At 47.1% G+C, this 21,005-nt stretch overlaps 1 protein-coding gene across 3 annotated transcripts; it reads left to right on the top strand.

The window, feature by feature from the left end:
* The first annotated feature begins 7,301 nt into the window (after window positions 1-7,301).
* Window positions 7,302-13,173, top strand: LOC123137901 (rop guanine nucleotide exchange factor 14). Of its 3 annotated transcripts, none has more exons than XM_044557785.1 (9): window positions 7,302-7,547; window positions 7,630-7,685; window positions 8,814-8,929; window positions 10,878-11,291; window positions 11,365-11,519; window positions 11,613-11,687; window positions 11,886-12,161; window positions 12,246-12,593; window positions 12,683-13,173. In XM_044557785.1, the coding sequence occupies exons 3-9, from the start codon at window positions 8,854-8,856 to the stop codon at window positions 12,968-12,970; spliced, it is 1,632 nt and encodes a 543-aa protein (XP_044413720.1). In that variant the 5' UTR covers window positions 7,302-7,547; window positions 7,630-7,685; window positions 8,814-8,853; the 3' UTR covers window positions 12,971-13,173. The 3 variants fall into 3 exon arrangements, with proteins under 3 accessions (XP_044413720.1, XP_044413722.1, XP_044413721.1); XM_044557787.1 differs by having other exon boundaries at window positions 7,313-7,547; window positions 7,627-7,685; XM_044557786.1 differs by lacking the exons at window positions 7,302-7,547; window positions 7,630-7,685 and adding an exon at window positions 8,358-8,707.
* The last annotated feature ends 7,832 nt before the right edge of the window (window positions 13,174-21,005 follow it).

Below are 21,005 nucleotides of genomic sequence, written 5' to 3'. Positions count from 1 at the left end.
AGGGAGAGGTTGAGGAAGACTCCGTCCAGTAGCAGCACAATGACGTGGTGGTGATGGAGGAGCGTGGCAATCCTGCAGGGCTTCGCCAAGCACCGCGGGAGAGGAGGAGGAAGAGAGGTAGGGCTGCGCCAGGGAGAGGTCAAACTCATCTGTTGGCAGCCCTCAAGACCTCAACTATATATAGGGGAGAGGGAGGGGGGTGCGCCCCCTCTAGGGTTTCCACCCCAAGGGGTGCGGCAGCCCCAATCCCATCTAGGGTGGCGGCCAAAGGGGGGGAGAGGGGAAACTTGCCCCCCAAGTTAGGTGGGTGCGCCCCCTCCCCCAACCCTAGGCGCCTTGGGCCCTTGTGGGGGGGGGGCGCACCAGCCCACCTGGGGCTGGTCCCCTCCCACACTTGGCCCTTGCAGCCCTCCGGGGATGGTTGCCCCACTTGGTGGACCCCCGGGACCCTCCCGGTGGTCCCGGTACGTTACCGATAAAACCCGAAACTTTTCCGGTGACCAAAACAGGACTTTCCATATATAAATCTTTACCTCCTGACCATTCCGGAACTCCTCGTGACGTCTGGGATCTCATCCGGGACTCCGAACAACATTCGGTAACCATATACAAACTTCCTTTATAACCCTAGCGTCATCGAACCTTAAGTGTGTAGACCCTACGGGTTCGGGAACCATGCAGACATGACCGAGACGTTCTCCGGTCAATAACCAACAGCGGGATCTGAATACCCATGTTGGCTCCCACATGTTCAATGATGATCTCATCGGATGAACCACGATGTCAAGGACTCAATCGATCCCGTATACAATTCCCTTTGTCTTGCGGTATTGTACTTGCCCGAGATTCGATCGTCGGTATCCCGATACCTTGTTCAATCTCGTTATCAGCAAGTCTCTTTACTCGTTCCGTAACACATCATCCCGTGATCAACCCCTTGGTCACATTGTGCACATTATGATGATGTCGTACCGAGTGGGCCCAGAGATACCTCTCCGTTTACACGGAGTGACAAATCCCAGTCTCGATTCGTGCCAACCCAACAGACACTTTCGAAGATACCTGTAGTGCACCTTTATAGCCACCCAGTTACGCTGTGATGTTTGGTACACCCAAAGCATTCCTACGGTATCCGGGAGTTGCACAATCTCATGGTCTAAGGAAATGATACTTAACATTAGAAAAGCTTTAGCATACGAACTACACGATCTTTGTGCTAGGCTTAGGATTGGGTCTTGTCCATCACATCATTCTGCTAATGATGTGATCCCGTTATCAACGACATGCAATGTCCATGGTCAGGAAACTGTAACCATCTATTGATCAATGAGCTAGTCAACTAGAGGCTTACTAGGGACCTTGTGTTGTCTATGGACCCACACATGTATCTGAGTTTCCTATCAATACAATTATAGCATGGATAATAAACGATTATCATGAACAAGGAAATATAACAATAACTAATTTATTATTGCCTCTAGGGCATATTTCCAACAGTCTCTCCCTTGCGCCGGCTTTGTCGCAAACCGCTCTGATGTCACGCCCTCCTGGTGTGGCCAATGTTGGCTCCATTGAGAAAGGGGACCAAGAGCTATATGGATGTTTCTCCCCTCGTGTTGGGGACAGGTCATCATCTCTGTCGGCCTCGTCCCCTGTGTTGTCTACCATTGAGGGTGAATCCGTCGTCGTGCTTCAGGCTCCGGTTCTGGAGGCCATGCCCGAGCTGCGGGAGCGATGTCTGAGCCATACTTCGCCATTGTTTGTGGAGCATTTGGAGGTTGACTCATCGATGACCTCGTGTGAGGGACATGTTTCGCCTCTGTCATCTAAGCATCTGAAGGTTCATGAGTCCATCATGTCGGCAGACCATACGGTTGATGATGTCGTGTCGATGGTTCCTCTAGTTGAGGATGTCGATGCAGCTGGTGTGTTGATGTTGGCTCCTCGGAGCCTTCTGGTGGACGACATTGACACCCAGAAATTTGAGGAGTTTTATGATTTTCTTGACAAATGGGTAGCAGATCAGCCTCAATCTAGCAGGACAAGTGGTTGCCCCTCAAAGGAGAAGCCAAGCAGGGAGAAAGCAAAGAGGGACAAAAGTAAGAGGAGTGGCGCCATCCGAAAGGCGTCCATGGTTTCATGATGGAGGGTGCTCAGGTTTTGCCGTTGTCGGTGTGTTTGGCAGGAGTATCATTGTGTTGTGCAAGTGTCGAGGGTTGCGATTGTTGCACCTTTGGAGGGCCTCTTGAGTGGTGTGGGTGTTTTGTACTTCGTGAGTAGTACACGTATGAGTTGTTTGTATCGGTTTTCGCCCGGTTTTCCGTAATTAACCGGGCAACTCTCTTCTTCTTAATTAATCAATGAGGCAAAACTTTTGCCTTTGTTTTGAAAAAAACAAGTTTTGTTTTTTTCGTCATGACCTCCTCAAATGTCGAAACACCACTAACATTTGTACGCGCATTGCACACCCGAATATCTTGGATGTTGAAAATTTTCAGTTTTCCTTTTCTTTTTTGCTACACTTCATGAGCAAGAGCAGCTGAGACTAAATCGCCCTGTCTGTTTTCAAGGAACAGTCCGCTGACCAAATATCAACCCGAAAGCTAATGTTGACACCATTTCCTACTCTCCATCTGTAAAAATTTGTAGAAGCAGTTATGGTGCAAGTCATCCCTTTCCAAAAGGGGGAACCAATGCCAGTTTTAGACAAAATCAAATTAGGTCTAGACGTTACATATTTAAGAATTAGACCTTTTTTGCCAATTGTTATCACCACCACCAGAGAAATACCTCCTACTCCATTTAGTCAACAGAGCCATATTAAAATCCCTAAAAAATGCCAGTTTTAGATGAAAGCAAATTTGGTCTAGAAAATCCATATTTGAAATCAAGAATGTTTTCCCGGTTTTTACCACCACAGAGACATACCTCTTACTCCGTGAAGTCCACCGACCCATATTGAGAGATGCTTGCGCATCCGTGGAGAAATGTTATTAATGATCTTATCAATGATAGGTTGGACACCTTCTCTCCTTAACTTATTATTACAGTGCAGAAGCACTCTTAAGTGTACCAATCTTTCACCAAGACACTTGAGCAAAATAATGGTGCTCTATTTTTGTCATAGTGCTCTGTTGCTCACATATGTTTCAGGGTTTTCCTAAGTCTGTATGTTTTCCATACTTGATTAATAAGGCAGTTTTTTGAGAAAAGGACTACCCGATTACACCAAACTTAAAAAGGACGGAAACACCCAACGTGGCGCCCAGGGAATGATGACCAAACCCGCCGGGAGCTCACCACCGAAGAGCAAAGCAGCTCTTGGGCTCATTTGAACCGTGCCGAGGATTCAAGCAGACCACAGGAGCGGCGTTGCTTCGCCGTCGTCTCATCCCCGTTTGACTTCCCCCGGTCAGTCGTTCCCATCGGCGAAAAACTCGTCCCATTTCTAGATGTCTCGACCAGCATCGGCGTGCTAGAACAAGGTGGTCGGCCGCGAATTCGAGGACCGTACAGTGATCGGCGGGTCGTTGATCTGCTCCTTGTCACAAATCGTAATCGTTCGCTTCTGCCCCCGAAAAATACCACTCGTCAGCCGCGCCCGAAGCCCGAAACCGTCCTTGTGATTGCGAACCTCAACCACGTTCCACGGAGCACGTCTGCCATCCCATCGGCGTTCCAAATCATGTCACCGCCCTCATGAAGTTCGAAAAATCGTGGCATCGTACGCCGCGGTGAAGCTTCGGGGCCGGCACGAAGCCGCCATGCGCTATGCCGATGAACGGTCTTGTATGAGAGCCACTTCCGATCCGTTGCTATGGGCATGTTTGGTTGCCCGCATCGGACCCAATCAGCGAAAAGGCCTGTTTGGTTGTCCGTTTTCATTGTTGAGATCGCATCGCACGCTTTTTAAAAAAGCCTAGAGCCTGACTCGCTGAAAACACTTGAATCGACAGTTTCTCGCGAGCCACGCCGAGGCGAGCACGCTAGCGAGCGGGCCCTTGCACGAATGAAGACGGGAGAGATGCGAGCTGATTACTCTAGGTTTTTCTTCAACCTCGAGTAAGCTTCTATCTAATCTCCTTTCTCTGATCTACACAACGGTGCTTCGTTTCGAGGTAAGCTCTATACGAAAAAGATGCACCTCGATGCTACAGTTCCATTCAAGCGATCGGTTCGTAGTTTCGTCGGCTGTAAGTTCTTAATCTTGTATTTCTGTTTGAAGCTATTCTGGACGAATTTTGTCACATTCGTCGCGCACAACCGATCATTTGAAATTTTCTTTGACCAACAGCCTAATCTCACAGTCCCTCGCAACATTCATGTTGTAAGTTTTTAGTTTCGACGATCGTAGTTGCATCTCTCTTTGAACAACAGTCTACTGCAGCTGCACTGACGCCGCCATGTCGAGCTCCTCTGTCCTCTACTCAGAGCTTTTTTATTCATTCCTCTCGACGCCGAAACTCTTTCCCTTGATCTCTTTGCCCACGTCCTACTGCACTAGAGTCGTTTCCGGTGTCGCTCATCTCGGCCTACTCTCTGTCGTCCTCGTACTGCGCTGACGCTGCAATGGCGCGCACACTGCTTTCTTGTGTCCTCTGCCTTCGTGCACACTGCAGTTCGCCGCGTCGCCGACGGGGTCGATCATTTTGGTCTCCTCTCTCTCGCCCTACTACACTGGAGTCGTTCCCGGCGTCGATCATCTTGGCCTCCTCTCTCGTCCACGGCACTGACGATACCATGGCGCAAGCGCTGCATTCTCCTCCTCTGTCCACTGTCTTTGCGCGAGCACCGCAACTAGTTCGCCGACGGTGTCGCTCGTCCACGACTCCATGCTCGTCATGTCAGACACGACGCCATGACCACTATCCACCGCAGTCGCCATGGTCCGACGCACACTGCATTTCTTCTCCCCTTCCTCTGCTAGCTCTTAACCCTGTGTGCTAGGTGCAAGTGCTAGCTCTTAATCATACCTCATGCGGGCAACCAAACAACGTTAGTTGCATGCACGAGACAATGCAGGTAACCAAACAAGATGCCAAAGTTGATCCTCTAATGCAGAAAGTCCATATGCAGGCAACCAAACAACTCGCAGATGTCACATATGAGGCTATTTTTTCAAAGTCAGGCTGGGTTGAAATGTATATGCAATGTGGGTACTGTTCAAGACTGCAACCAAACACGCCCTACATATGCTTGGCCTTGATGCAACCTAGGGCGTAGTACGTGCGTGAGAGTCGGCGCCTGCCCGTGCCAGAAAAGGAGAGGCAAAAACCTTCGGAACGCCCGACCCGAGGCCTACCCGCACCGGCGCACCCGAAGATCGACGTGCCGAACGGAGGTGACGCGTGTGTGATGTGTGCGCTGATGCGTCGCTCTCCATTCTGCTGGACAGCAGCAGCTTGGACCGCACAGGGGAGGGGCTCGAGCGTGCGTGCTGCACCTGCACGGCCTACTACAGTACACTCATGAGGCGTTGCTTGCCTTGCCCTCTCGTCTAAGGCAGTTGGCACGTGACCGACCGACCGTGCGTCGATCGATGATAGTGAGCATTGCGCGCTAGCTGGTCATCGTCATTCGCTTGTTATCGCTCGTGTCCTTCCCCTCTTTCGGTGGCCCGGACGGGGTCGTATATATGTGAAGTGAACATACTTTTTTTTTGCGAAGAGTGAAGTGAACATACTGGACGAATCACTAATTCACCATGGTATGCATAGCTTGCGTGCAACGGGAAATGGGGCCGCATTTGAGCCGTGTGTCCGCTTGAGCAGGATCACTCATGCGCCCTGTCCTATCGAGTCCTGTATGGTGTGCTGGCCTTTGGTTGATTTGAAGCGTACGTTTTGGACGGGTTCAAATGCATGATGCTCGGGTTGACATTCTACTCGTACAAGCAATCTACAACCTTTTAGAGACAATGATTTTTGAGACATGTGATTCTTGTTGGAAAGGAACAAGTAGCAACTGATTGCCTATCATTTCGGTTCACCCGGACGTGGTGGGGATCCCAGTCCCAGGGCTTTCGATCGAGCTCTAAACTTGTGGTTGGGTATTTGACAACCGCGGCCGGTGCGCACATATTACTGCTCTCGAGTTTCGATGGATGCACCGTACACACGCCACACGCCACACGCTTTGTATCCATCCATGGTTGATGCCGGCGGGAGGGACCGGCACTCCGGTCCGATAGTAGTTCGCGTGCGCACACTGAGACGAACTTTCCAACGACCCACCACTAGCAGCACGTACAATACACACGGTACCGTATTATACTGTCACTGTGCGTGTGTGTTCGTGTCCGTAACCCTGGGCCCGAGAAGCAACATGCGCCCGTTGTCGCGTCGCGCGCCTGGGAAAGAAAACCGAAAGAGTGCGAGTGGGCTGGGGACCAAAAACTTTGCACGCATTCTTGCCTATTCTACCCGCCTGGTGATTTGTCCCTATCCCCCTTCCATTCTTCCGGCCGGCTTCACGTACATCAATGGCGTCTGTTTTCATTCCACTACGTGTACGTCCAGGACCCGGTATACCTATCGAGCCAGCCAGGATGACAAGTAGTACGTGCGGGAACGTGTGTAGTGGCATGGCTGGCCAGTGGCCACACGTGACACAAGAGAACAAAGCGGTACGTGTAGGAACGTCAAACGTATCCATCAGACCTCGGATACCCCTGGTCTACAGACCACGGTCACGAATCTCAACCGTCCATCCGGCATCCGACGGCTCCGACCGACCGCCTGCGCGCGCGTCGTAAAAGTAAAGTTGACCGGGAAATGTGAAAGTGTAGAAGCGTGCCTGGGCTGAAGTGATCGGTCACTCAGGGGGAGGGGAGGAGGAAACGAAAAGGGCAAGCGATTCCGCGGGTAAATGAAGGCCGAGACAGGTGACAAATGAGGTGTCAGGGATCGGGTAGGGAGGAGAAGGGAGGAAGCAAACGATTCCGCCCGCTGCCGCTGCAGCAGCATTGGATCCCGCCCGCGTGCTGCCGTCGTCATGGGTAGGTAGGCGGCGTCGCTGCCACACCACACTGACGAGAAAAGGTTTTTTTTTCCTTCGTGATTACCAGAAAGAAAGAAAACAAAGCCATTCTTTTGGGTTCAGGATCTCAACTCATCGAGCCCGTGGTGGAGCGGGGCTGCCGGCTGCGAGAGGTTAACGAGCGAACGAGCGAGCCAGACGAGCAGGATGAGATGCTGATTAGCGCGGGTGGGCTCCGTTGGTTGGAGGTACGGAGCAAATCCCAGGGGCAAGCCGTTGATGGTGCGGTTGCGGGGTAGTATATTTGATCCGGCGGCACCTGCACGCTCACATGCTTGGCTTCCTGGTTTCGCTCCGCTTTCTGTTCTTTTCTCCCTTCCTGCCGCATTTATTATCTATCGCAACATAGTCAGACAGACCAGAGTACCACCACCACCACTACCACTACCAGCAGCCCCCCTTCACACAGGGACACACACGCTTCCTCCCCCTCTTCTTCTTCTTCGCTGCCCTGCCTCCTCCGTCTCCTCACGCTCGAGGCCTGCCTCTGCCTCCCTCCATCTACACTGGTAAGCCAGTCTTATTTCCATCTGTTCATGGTTTCCTTCTTGATTGAGGTTCTCTCATCACCTCTTGTTTCCTTGGCAGCAGATCCATGCCGGAGCGCTCCGGCCGCTGACACCTTGCCTCCGAACGACGCCGCAAAGGTACCACCACTCCCCTCGCCTCTACATTTCGCAAGAACCTCGCCCACTAGAAATGCCGGCGCGATTCGAGCTCGAACGCTCCCGGTATTTCCCCCTCGAACCGACCCCTTTTAACCCCATTCCTGCTCGTTCCATCCCCATCGCCATGAAAAAAGCTGTCGCAGGGCAGTAGTGAGGCGAGCTGCCTTTCCACAGCCCCATCTCAACTTCTTGCGAGAGGTCGTCGTCAGGCCGTCATCGCCTCGCCGCGGCACCAACGCCGGGGAGGAGGAAAAGCGCGAGCCAACAAACCTCGGGGCCTTTTCAGTTTTCACCTCATCTCTTTTCACCCTGCCCCCACATCTTTTTCTCAGGTCATCGCTTTCCGTCTCACAGTCGTCGTCCCGCACTAAAAAGCTAGCATAGCATAGCGAAGCTCACAACAGAAAGCCTACTGCCCATGTCCTCGTGAACCCTGTTTCTTTCCCTAGTCCTTCCCACCCACCGGCCCAGTTCAAAATTCAAAGTTCAAAGTCCCAACGCCTCCGCACCGCCTGCACGGCCGCCAGTGCCTCGACCGGCGAGCCCCCCCCCCCCCCCCCCCTGACGCGTCACCACCAGCCAGCCGTAGCACCGCCCTCCGTTTCCGTTGCGCCCATAAATCCCCGTCCGGACAGCAAAGACACACAACGGATTTTTATCATCAGTCGACGCCTCCGATTATTAGTAACTAGTAAATGCGCAATATCGCGCCGTCAATGCATCCCTTAGCCGCATACCCTCGCTAGATTTGCTTCTCCATTAGCAATTCTTTATTTTTCGCTTTTGCCTTTGCGCTGCTGATGCGTCAATCATTCGGTAGCATCTGAAAAGGCGCGATTGTTCGTTCGTTCGTGGACGTGGGCGAGGGAGGTGGCGCGTCGCGGTAAACAAATTAAAGGGAGGGGGTGAGGTGAGGGGATTAAAATCTGCGGCCGTACCGACGGGAACCCGTCTCCTTCTCTTGCCGTTCGCCGGTCGCCTCGCCTCCAAATCGCCGCCGCGTACGGCTCCCCGCGTTTATTGCGGCAGCGCATTTACTAGTAGTTTTGAGATTGGTTTTGAGTTCGTCTGACTCTTCTGCCCGTTGCGATGTCTCTGGGGTTTCAGGTTTGGTGCCCACTGATCGTGCTTGCCGGGGAGGAGGAAGATGAGGATGAAGACGCTGGCCTGCTGCCGGCGGCGGCCGCAGGACTTCAGCGTCGACATGGACCAAGAGCCGGAAAGTAAGCATCATAAGAGAGACCCTTATCCCCTCACCCTTTCTCTCTTAGGTCCTGGTAGTGACATTTTTGGTCTAAATTTTTGATCTGTTGCGTGGTGTTCATCAAGGCAGTTTATGTTCGTATCTTCGTTACCCATTTTTATACTCGAGTGCACGAGTTGGTAGTGGTACTAGCTGTTAGCCGTTGGATGCCCGTGTGTGCAAACCCCGGGCGCCCTGCCGTGCTGCATCAGGAGGTCCCAAATCTGGCCCGAAATTAGGAGCTTTTACTTGCAAGTTACAACCCTTTCAGCTGCTCAAATCAAAGCCGCCGAGCCTGTTAGAGATGCCCGGGTGGTACTGTCATTCGGAACCCAGAAGTCAGGGCCTGCGGCAGCCCACTGTTCATCGCGTACCCCTGCACGCGTGCTTTCTCATCAGAGGCTGGCTGCCACACTCTGCTGTGCGACGTGGGAGTAAATGGGGATCACCGGCCACGAAAGACACGGCAACTGGAGCTAGTATAGTACACTAGTTTATGATCTCCTTGTCCGATCGATAGGATCCGGCATTCACGCCCCGTTCAACTTCCCCTGGCAACACAGCACTGGCACTCCGATTACAGTATGGTTGCCATTAATCACCGACTTTTGCCTCTGGCTATCCATCAACGGCTGCTTGCTTCGAACCCGTGAAGATTTCTTATCTCCGGCTACTTTTTGGCCCCTTTCTGGTGCCATCCGTTTCGCGTCCGTTTGTATATTTCTGTAGCTTCCTGTAGAGTTGTTTATATACAGTGGAGTGGAGTGGAGCGGGGTTACTGGGTTGGGTGGTGTGGGCCCCGGCCGCTCCCAGCAACGCCAAGTGCGGCGTCTCTGTGCCACCATTGACTTTGGGGGCAAAAGGGCTAACGTGGTAGCACGCTGCTGCTTTTGAGACGCAGGGCAGGTAGAGGAGAGCAGGGCCTACGACTTGGCTAGTACCACAATGCGTAACGGCAGGATAGCCTGTCTACGAACATGTGGGGCGAGCATATGCCTGCAGAATGTGTGTACACCTCGTGAGAATCTTTCTATCACGGTTTGCGCGGCGTAGGTCACTGGATGGAGTGTCGATAATTAGTTTCTGTATAGAAATGCGGGTTACAAATAATGAGTTGCTGTATTTTATTTAATTCCTGAACAAGGACGTTGCGACTCTCTCAGGATTTGTATTGTAAATTTGTAACTTGTATATACGATGTCCGTTTTTTGGGGTGCGGAGATTTGTTTGCTTGTTTAGCACTGAGTGGAGCGTTTTTTTATGCCGTTTCTGTGATGATACTATAGCTAATAAGTAGTTTAGATTAAGCTAAGTCTGGGTCACAACTATGTAGTCTATACTGTCGTAGAGAGATGCACAAGATTCTTTTGCAGATGCACTTTCAAAGTTCTCCCTGAGATGGATTGTTATAATCTTAGTTTGCTTTATTGCTGTGCTGTACCCATTCTATGGTTAACCGGGGGTTCTCTTTAAACCACCAGGAACATCAATGGCTTACTTGCGTTATCGTTCTAATGAAGTGCTCATATGCACTTTTATAAGCTTTAGTGAACCGAGGAGTCCCAGATGCTGCCATGCTTACTTTAATTATCGTTCCTCCTATCTAAGCAACGAATGACTTGTACATATTCATAATTGCTCCAGTTTTTGTTCTTGGTTAACTGGGGCTCCTCCTTAAACCATGATGAGCTGCAAGTCTTGCTTAAATTACTGCTAATAAGGCGCATATATGCGCATGCATAAGTTCAGTGACCCAAAAGATCCAATAGCAGTTGTATATCCTGATGCTATTTTAATCCGTTCTTTGCAATATCCTAAGCTAAGGTGCTATTGTGCCGTGGCATCTGACCAAATATTTTTAGTGCGTATGTCTCCATAATATATTTTTTCAGTTGTGCATATAAATTGAAAAATATCCACTGATGTAGAGGTGACGACATACAATGGCCTCGAGAGCTGCATTTTCAACAGTTCCTCATATGATGAGGATAGTGGCGTTAGTGCAACAACAGGGGCGGATGGCTGTGTCACCGCTGATTCCCTTGAAGATGAAGCTTCAAGTTGCTCCTCCAGCAAAGATGTTGATGGCTCTTCCTTCTCTTCCCAATGCCTTCCACTGAGCAAGCAGGAGGAGCATTCACTTTATGAGTTGGATACACTCGATGCTATCCATCTACTCCCTGTCAAAGGGAAGAATCCAATCACATATACATTGAGTGCCGCTGATATTGAAACCATGAAGGAGAAGTTTGCAAAGCTACTGCTTGGTGATGACGTTTCTGGAGGTGCCAGAGGAGTTTGTGCTGCTCTGGCCTTGTCCAATGGCATAACCAATCTCTCAGGTATACTGAACTTCACAAGCTGCCCAATTTAGTTTACCATCATCATCAGTAAAATGAGCGTTCACCATGACAGCCACTATTTTTGGAGAGCTGTGGAAGTTGGAACCATTGTGTGAGGAAAAAAAGATCAGGTGGCGGAAGGAAATGGACTGGTTGCTTTCTCCTACGACCTACATGGTCGAGCTGGTACCCACAAAGCAAAATGGAGCAGATGGGTGCATGTTTGAGGTAATGGCTAATGAGCAACTGAATTAAGTGTTCTCTGTTTGCATGAAGTTCATCTGAGATGTAAAAACTATTTTGTTTGGTTGCTTCGTGCAGATTATGACCCCGAAGGCCCGTTCAGATGTTCATGTGAACCTTCCTGCTCTACAGAAGCTTGATTCCATGCTAATTGTATGTTGCCACTGTGTTTTCATCTCTCTTGAAATTATCTTTGATAGAGAGCACTATATGGATATTCAGATCTAACACAATCTTCATCTCTATTAAAAAAAACATCGATCTAGCCATAACAAATATTGCATATTCCGCATATTATGCTTGTTTGCGACAGTTTGGATTTACCAATGGCGTATGCAACCAAATATGCAGGAAGTTCTGGACTCAATGGTTGACACGGAGTATTGGTACGTGGAGAGTGGTAGCCGATCAGGTGGCCGGGGCAAAAATAATGGTGAAAGACAGACCAAAAAGTGGTGGCTTCCATCCCCTTGTGTCCCTGAACAAGGTCTATCTCAGTCCCAGAGGAAAAGGATTGTGTTTCAGGCTAAACTTGTTCATCAAATCCTCAAAGCTGCCAAGTCTATCAACGAACAAGTCCTGTTTCAGATCCCTATTCCCATGGCTGTTATGGACGCCCTTCCAAAGGCAAGGACACAAATTATATTTACTTGCATTTTTTACCGAGTTGTATAATTGATGATCGTAATGAATACTTGATTGGACTTGCAGTCTGGCAGATCTAGCTTGGGTGAAGACCTGTACCATGCCATAACCACGGACTATATTCCTATCGAAGAAATCTTTGTTTCTCTGAGTCTAAAAACCGAGCATAGCGTGCTCGAGACCATGAACCGGTTAGAAGGTGCACTTTTTGCATGGAACCAAAGGATCTCAGAGGAAAGAAGCAGGAAGTCTCCTGCACGGCATTCGTGGAAGTTCATGAAGGACAGTTCGTCGGAGCTGGAGAAGATGTCGGCGTGCATCGAAAGGGTCGAGACCCTCATCCAGCTTCTGAAGTCCAGATTCCCCAACCTGCCTCCAACGTTCATCGACGTCGTGAAGGTCCAGTATAACGAGGTAACAAGTTTGTCATGGCACAACATGCCGGTGGGTGAAAGGGATGCTTGCTTGTCAATTTTTCTGAAAAAACTCCTTGGGTGGCGCAGGACGTGGGGCACGCCATTGTGGAGGCCTACTCGAGGGTTCTTGTAGGGGTGGCGTTCAGCATCCTGTCCCGGGTGGCGGAGATCATGCTGGAGGACGACCTGGTGAAGAAGCCCAACACGCCCATGGCCACCCTCAAGTTCGACCTCTCCTCCGACGTGTACCTGGCGGGCATCACCGAGACGCCGCCGGGCCACATACGGCGGTCCCTCATGGACCAGATCAGCATGGTCGACGGCCGATTCGACGCCGTCGTCAAGAAGAGAGGGGCCAAGCAGCTCATGTGGTGATGCGGGCGGGCGGGGTGTTGTACAGGGTGATGGCTGCGTGCCGGCTGCGTACACAAGTTGCATCTACCTTACTACTAATGGTGCATTTGTAATCTGTAACAGCAGCATTGGCCGAGTCTTGCTGAATGCTGAATGCTGAATGCTGATGGCAACCCAGATGCTGCTGCTTTTGCAACGGAGCGAAACCTGTTGTGTCTTGGTCAGGGTTCGTGTGCTTGGTTGGTTGTAGATTTGTACCTGACGATGCCTGCCTGTGTGATGATGATGGGTGGACGTAGGTCGTATGCGTGCGTGTGTACAAGATCGGCCCTGCTCGACGGGTTCACGACGACGGACGCGTCTCCGGTCGTGGGACTAGACGTGTGGGTGTGGCCGGTGTCCGGGCAGAATGGAACGTGTCAAATCTGAAGCCAGGCTTGGAGTTGGAGTTTTCAGACAGACCGATCCTATCGCCGCGCCGTGATCTGAAGCTTCAAGCGAGAGATTTGCCGTGCCGTGGCGACCGCGTAATTCTCTGAGCACGTGGTTAATCGAAGCTGCCCGTATATTTGACTGAAGAGTGGTGTGAGCGTGTGATGGGGGAATGCGATTATTCCACGACGAAATGCTCTTTTGGGCGCACCTGCACCTGCCCGTGACAAAGCTGACTGGCTACTGATGACTCGCTGAGAGCCTCCACGTGCCGTAAAGTGGGGGCGCTGCCGCAGTGGTGGGACCTCGGTCCACCTGTTGTGACAGATGCCCCAGACGTGGGGGACCCGAGCCCATGACGGCTGCGCGCGCACTAGTCCGTAGTATGCCATGTACTCCAGATTTCTTCGTCCGGCAGCATGTGCGACTACGCGGCTGGCTAATGATCCGTTCCCACGACTGATGATATGTCGTGAATCATGATTGGCTTCTGTACTCGCTGCTTGTTTTATCAGGTCTATAAAATTGCTTAGGTTGTCTATATATCACATCCAGCTGACCCCCCTGATTCTTTTGCTGTCAGCAATTCAGATGCCGGTAGTTTGGTTGAAAAGGTACACGGACCTGTTGGCCCTGCTGCAACCTTCTCCTCTCCTCCTATAGTTAAGCATAGGGTCTGTGAGATTGGTTCTGCTTTGGGGCCAGTGGTGGAGGTGGACATTGAGCACATTCATTCCAGGGAGGAGATCAAGGTGAAGGTTGGAGTGAGGGACATACACAAGATACCAGCAGGGACTGAGATAACCACCAAGGATTGCTCATGTATGATATTTTCTTTGAATTTGATTCAGTAGCTGAACAGGGATGGTACAAGTTTGAGGAGGGGAGTAAAAGGAAAATGTTTGAATATTTGGAGCTGGAACACTTTGAGGCACAGAGAGAGAATGACATGCAGAAGAAAAGCAAGCAAATAGATACTGGGAAACAAAATGTGAGTTTGGGAAGCTTGGGCTTAAAACAGTATGAACAGGTGGTTCTGAAGTCTGGAGACAGTTGTCAAAATACTGACACTGCTAAAGAAAGTGAGAAAATAGGGATTAGTGCAGAGAGGCAGGGGAGAGAAGATGATCTGTTATCTAGGTTGCAAAAAGCAGAAGAATTGGCTGCTAGACAGACTGCACAGTTGATGTTGGAAGAAAAAAAGAGGAAGGAGATGGAGATAATTAGGAAAACCCTTGAGAAAGAGGTGAAGAGACAACATGAGTTGCTTCAAGTTAATCTGAAAGGGAATGAGGATGTGAAAGGGTCACAATCTGGAGAGAAAAATACTGCTGAGGGAGAGGAAATGGAAAACTTGGATGAAGATATGCAGATTGAGGACAAACAAGAGGGGGAAGGAGAGATAACAGATCAGGAGTTGATGGAACAAGACATTGGATTAGGATATGTTGAGCCAGTGGATTACACAGCTAGTCAAGAAACTGATTCTTTTGAGACCAAGATTATGAAGGCTGGGAAAGGTGATGCTGATCTAAAGGAAGAAGAGGAGGAGCGGAGGAGGTGCCTTAGGCTGAAAGGAAAGGAATATCGAAATATCACTGAGCTAGCAAAGGAAAGGGCTGCTAAGGAGGACAATTATGGTAAGCTAAATGATAACGAGAATTTTCCAAATTCTGATAATTTCTTTCAGAAAGTTGCTGAGGGGGTTGGGGTGAAACTAGGAAATAATCCTGATATGATTGAACATAATGTTGAATTGATAAAAAAAGTGGAACAAGCTAGAATTGATCTGTGGTTGTTTGATTTTAATAGAGAACAAAAACAAGTTGTAATGCCTGAAGAGGCTGAGATCATTGATACTGGGGATTACACCCTGAAAGATCTCTTAGATCAGGGGGAAGATGGGGGAGATGATAGAGAGGATGATGATTGGGAGATAGTCAGAGAGCTTTTTTCATCTAGAAAAAAAGATGTGAGGAAGAATAATAATAAAACCACCAGGGGTTCTGGGGTTAAAACTGCCTGCGTTGTTAAAATTTTGGAATCTTCGGTTAAGAAAAAAGAAGAAGAAAGAAATGAGAGGTATTTTCTGGAATATGAGAGGTTTTGGGGGGGGGGATATTAAAAAAAGATTCTTAAGAGAGATGATCATGGATATGAAAGTAGACTTCCTGGGATTGCAAGAGACCATGAGGCAAGAGATTTCTAGAAATGAACTACAACAAATATGTGCTGTTAGAGATTTTCACTGGCATTTCACTCCAGCTAGGGGGAAATCTGGTGGATTATTGCTAGGGGTTAATTATACTACTCTTGATGTTATATCTCAAGATGAAGGAGATTATCATATTAAGATGACAGTTCAGGATCAAAAAACTAGATTCATTTGGGATTTGGTGGTGGTTTATGGAGATGCTCAACTAGAGAGGAAAGCTAGATTCCTAGCTAAGCTCACTAGAATTTTCCAAAACAGTGTAAACCCCATTCTGATTGGAGGGGATTTTAATATCAGGAAAGCCAGTGAAAAAAATAAACCTGGTACACCAGGTCATTAGAGTTTCTTGTTTAATGCATTCTGGAACAAGCTGGAGTTAGGGAACTTGAAATGAGTGGCAGGAACTTTACATGGGGAAACAACCTGCCTGTTCCTACCTTTGAAAACTAGATAGGATTTTATGTAGTAATGAATGGGAAGAGATATACCCCTTGACTCATATTACAACTTTGACTAGAGAAAAGTCTGACCATACTCCACTCTTCTTGGCTTCTGGTGATATTCAGAAATCTGACCCCCTTTTCAGATTTGAAAATGCTTGGTTTCTTAGGGAGGGGATTGATAAGATTATGCATGAAGTTTGGAAGGATAGTAACATCACTGGAGATAGTGTTGATAGACTTTTGGGGAAATTTAGACTTCTTAGACCCAAATTAAAAGGGTGGAACAGAAACATGAATGCCTGGTATATTGAGTTGAAGAAAGACATTCTACTCAAATTAGACAATATTGATAAACATTGTGAACTTAATGGGCTTACTGCTGCAGACAGAGTAGAGCAAAAAGATCTTAGAGCATAGCTGGATAGGCTCCTACAACAAGAGGAAGCTAAATGGAAACAAAGAGCTAAGGTGGATGAATTGTTGGAAGGTGATAGTAATACAAAATTCTTTCATGCCAAGGCTAATGGAAGATTAAGGAGAAACATGATAAATAAACTTGAACAAGATGAGGGAGTTGTTGAGGGTGAAAAAGATATAGTGGAATATATCACTAATTTCTACAAAAACCTATTTGGGCATCCTGATAATTCCACAATATCTCTAAATATAGAAAATTCACAGAGGATACAAGATCAGTACAAGGCTACGCTGACAGAGGAATTCTCAATGGAAGAAATTACAAATGTGGTCTTTAAAATGGCCCATAATAAATCTCCTGGTCCTGATGGCTTTACAACTGAATTTTATCAGCATTATTGGGAGTTGGTTAAAAATGATCTCAAAAACTTGTTGGATGATTTTGCCAATAAGAAAATTGATATCAGTAGGTTGAATTATGGTATTATCACTTTGGTGCCTAAAAGCAAAAATGCTAATAGGATACAAAACTTTAGGCCCATATGTTTGTTGAATGTATGCTTCAAAATCATTACAAAAGTCTTAATGAATAGGCTGAATATGGTGGCAGCTAATGTTATCTCTCCTGTACAGACTACTTTTATAAAAGGCAGATACATTATGGAGGGTTTTTTGATCTTACATGAAGCTTGGATAGTATAAAAAGGAAAAAACAAGGTGCCTTGCTGTTAAAAATAGATTTTGAGAAATCTTATGATAAGATTAAATTGACCTTTCTTTTTCAAATACTCAAGATCAAAGGGTTCCCAAATAAATGGATAGACTGGGTGATGGACACCATCAGAGGTGGAAAGGTGTGTGTAGAAGTTAATGAAAACCTGGGGAAATATTTTCCTACTCATAAGGGGCTGAGACAGGGGGACTCTTTGTCACCTCTTAATTTTGACCTCGCAGCTGATGCTTTGGCCATAATGCTGGATAATGCTAGGAAAAATGGGTTAGTTAAAGGGGTTCTAGAAGAATATGTTGAAGATGGGATTAACATGCTTCAATATGCAGATGATACCATCTTCCTTATACAAGATGATGTAGATAGTGCTCAAAACCTTAAATGTATACTTTGCCTATTTGAGCAAATGTCTGGTTTGAAAATCAATTTTCACAAAAGTGAACTTTTCCTTTTTGGAGAAGCAGATAGCAGGAAAGCTGAGTATGCTAAAATATTCACTTGTCCTGTTGGCACCTTGCCTATGAAATACTTAGGTTTGCCAGTTGATAAGGGGAGAATCAGGAATAAACATTGGAAGCCTACAGAAAGTAAGATGGAAAAGAAATATGAGACCTGGCAAGGAAGGCTTCTTGCTAGTGCTGGGAGGGTTACTTTGATCCAGTCTTCCTTGACAAGCATCCCTTACTTTATGATGTCCTTTTATGGACTGCCTGTGGGGGTTGAAAAACGTATGGACTTTTTTAGAGCTAGGCTTCTATGGCAAGAAGATGATAAAAAGAAAAGATATCATTTGGTCAAATGGGCTGATGTCTGCAGGCCCAAAGACATGGGTGGTTTAGGGATTCACAATTTAGCTTGTATGAACAAAGCTTTATTGAGCAAGTGGTGGTGGAAAATATACAATACAGAAGGTTTGTGGCAGGACATAATTCTGAAAAAATATCAAGGGTGTAAGGCCATTGGAAATATAGTGGCTAAATAGGGAGATTCCCAATTTTGGAAGGAATTATTAAAGCATAGAGATCATTTTACCTCTTTGTGTAAATTTGTTGTAGGAGATGGGGGAAACACCAGATTTTGGGAAGACTGGTGGATTGGATCGGCATCTTTATACAAAAACTTCCCCAAACTATATAATATATGTTTTGATAATAAAAGACAGTTAAAGAGGTCTTTGAGGGGGGGATTGACAATATTCAGTTTAGGAGAGCTCTGACAGGGGATTCTAGAGAGCTGTGGGAGCATATAAAAGAGGCATGCAATTCGGTGGTATTAAGTAATGTAAAGGATAAGATCAAATGGACCCTTACAAAAAAGGGACATACACAGTAAAGTCCTATTATAGGCATTTAATAGAAAATGGGATCAAATATCCACATCTATATATGTGGAAGATCAAGATACTGCCTAGACTTAGAGTCTTCATGTGGCTAGCTCTTAGGAATAGTATTCTCACCAAACATAACCTGCTTCACAGGGGATGGAAAGGGGATGACAAATGCCCATTTTGTGGGAGAATAGAAACCATTAATCACTTGTTTTTGACTTGCTCAGTTGCTAGATTATTGTGGACTATTTTGAAATGTGCTTTTAATCTAAAAGACATACCAGATAATCTAGATATGATGATGAGGGATTGGGCAAGAACTTTTGATAAGGATAAAAGGGGTTTATCTGGATAGGGATTTCAGCTGTTTGTTGGACTATTTGGAAATTGAGAAATAGTGTTGTTTTTGATAATAACAGGGTGAATGATCCTTGTGCGCCTGTTAACTTGTTGCTCAAAAATTTACATGATTGGAATATTTTGCAGAAAAACCCCGTAAGAAGTAAAATGATGGAGGCTGGAACAAGGCAGATCGGTGAAGTGGGTGAAGAAGTGTTCCGAGCAGCACATGGGTGGCGCCTGGGGACCAGGAGGATCTTGGGGTGACAAAAGCCCCACTGAACCTGTGACGCTGCAATGAATTCTGCTTCTTCAAGCCTTTTTGCTGATTTTCTTGCTTTTTCTACCTCTCCGGTGAAGACTTTTGTGTGAAACTGCTTGTAATAGCTTATCGTAGTTCTCTGTTCTAGATTGCTAAAATTCTATAATGCTGGTGCTGGGACCGTTTTGAGCCCAGGCCTTAGATATCCCCCTCGGTAAAGGTCTTCATGGTTCGGAGGAAAATATGGATAGAGGGAGGGATGGCTCCTCCTACCTCCTCCAGAAGTAATGCTGACAAAAACCGGGGGGAGGTAGCCTCGTTTCGTTCATCTTATCTTTCTGCTTAGTCTGTAAGACGTGGTGATTTCTATTAGTGGAAATCAGAGAGGTAACTCTCTTTTATCCAAAAAAAGTTAAGCATAGGGTCTGACTATATCACATCTGGGCACTGTTGCCCTTTCCGTGGATGGGTCCTTTTTGAACTCCGACGGGTCAGCTGTTGGTGGCATGATACTCCAAGATGATACAGGCAAAATCCAGTTTTCTCGTACCATTGTATCTTTCGTTGCAATGATCCACCGGAGGCGGTGATTGATCCAATTGATTGATGCTTTGGACCTGAAAGCGGAATCAAACTTGCTCGATGTGTCAGAGTAGGCCGCAAAGTCTGAAGCCGAAATGCTTTGTACCTGTGTGCTCTTATTAGAGAAGAAGAACTGAAATGGGCCTTGCGTGCTAAGGTTCTTAAGGTTGTCCAAGGGGATGATAATACATAATTTTTTCACATGATTGCGAATGGCAAACATAGAAAAAATAAAATCATCCAGCTTGAACAAGACGAAGGAACCGTGGTGGGTCATGAGAACCTCAAGTCATATATTTCCAACTATTATAAACAACTATTCAGGTCTCCGGGGGTAATGTGGTGTCCCTGGATGAGTCTATTGTTGGGGATATCCCTCAACTTCGGTAAGATGAAAATGATATTTTATCTACACCGTTTATTGAGAAAGAGGTTTTCAATGTAATATCACAAATGAAACCGAATAAAGCACCAGGACCAGATGGGTTCCCTGCGGAATTTTATAAGAAATGTTGGCATATTATAAAGGGTGATCTTATGCCTATGTTTAACGATTTTTTTTTTCAATGGCCACCTGGAACTCTTCCATCTTAACTTTGGTATGATAACACTATTGCCAAAGAAAGAAGAAATTTTGAATCGAGCAACTTTGGCCAATTTGCCTTTTAAATGTGAGTTTCAAAATATTCACGAAAGTGGGTACTAATAGACTGACACAGATCACCCACTCGATGGTGCAACCAAGCCAGAGCCAGACGGCTTTCATGCCAGGGAGACACATCCTAGAAGGGGTTGTTGTCTTATATGAAACTCTCCATGAAATCCATTCGAAGAATCTAGATGGGGTTATCTTCAAAGTGGATTTCGATAAGGCATATGATAAAGTAAAGTGGCCTTTCCGTCAACAGGCAATGTGCATGAAGGGATTTAATGAGACATGGAGGAATCAGGTGGATTCCCTAGTCCAAAAAGGTAGTGTCGGAGTAAAGGTTAGTGATGATATCAGTCGATCACTATTTTCAGACTCATAAGGGTTTGAAACAAGGAAATTCTATGTCTCCTCTCTTATTCAATATGGTGGCTAATATGCTGACCGTTCTTATAGGCCGGGCCAAGGAGAATGACCAAGTTGGTGGTCTCGTTCCTCATTTGGTCGATGGGGGAGTATCCATCTTACAATATGCCGACGACACTATTCTTTTCATGGAGCATGATCTTGCAAAGGCTCGGAATATGAAACTGGTGCTATGTCTCTTTGAACAATTGTCAGGACTAAAAATAGATTTTCACAAGAGAGAATTGTTTTGAT

The sequence above is a fragment of the Triticum aestivum genome, chromosome 6B, assembly GCF_018294505.1.
Source record: "Triticum aestivum cultivar Chinese Spring chromosome 6B, IWGSC CS RefSeq v2.1, whole genome shotgun sequence".
Lineage (NCBI taxonomy): Eukaryota > Viridiplantae > Streptophyta > Magnoliopsida > Poales > Poaceae > Triticum > Triticum aestivum.
This window is presented reverse-complemented; position numbering and strand designations above follow the sequence as displayed.

Excerpts from the sequence above, each read along its gene's own strand:
- LOC123137901 (XM_044557785.1), top strand. The coding sequence starts at position 8,854 with ATGAGGATGAAGACGCTGGCCTGCTGCCGGCGGCGGCCGCAGGACTTC. Across the intron at positions 11,292-11,364 it reads TGGCATAACCAATCTCTCAG|CCACTATTTTTGGAGAGCTG; the intron begins GTATACTGAACT and ends TCACCATGACAG. Across the intron at positions 12,594-12,682 it reads TGAAGGTCCAGTATAACGAG|GACGTGGGGCACGCCATTGT; the intron begins GTAACAAGTTTG and ends TGGGTGGCGCAG.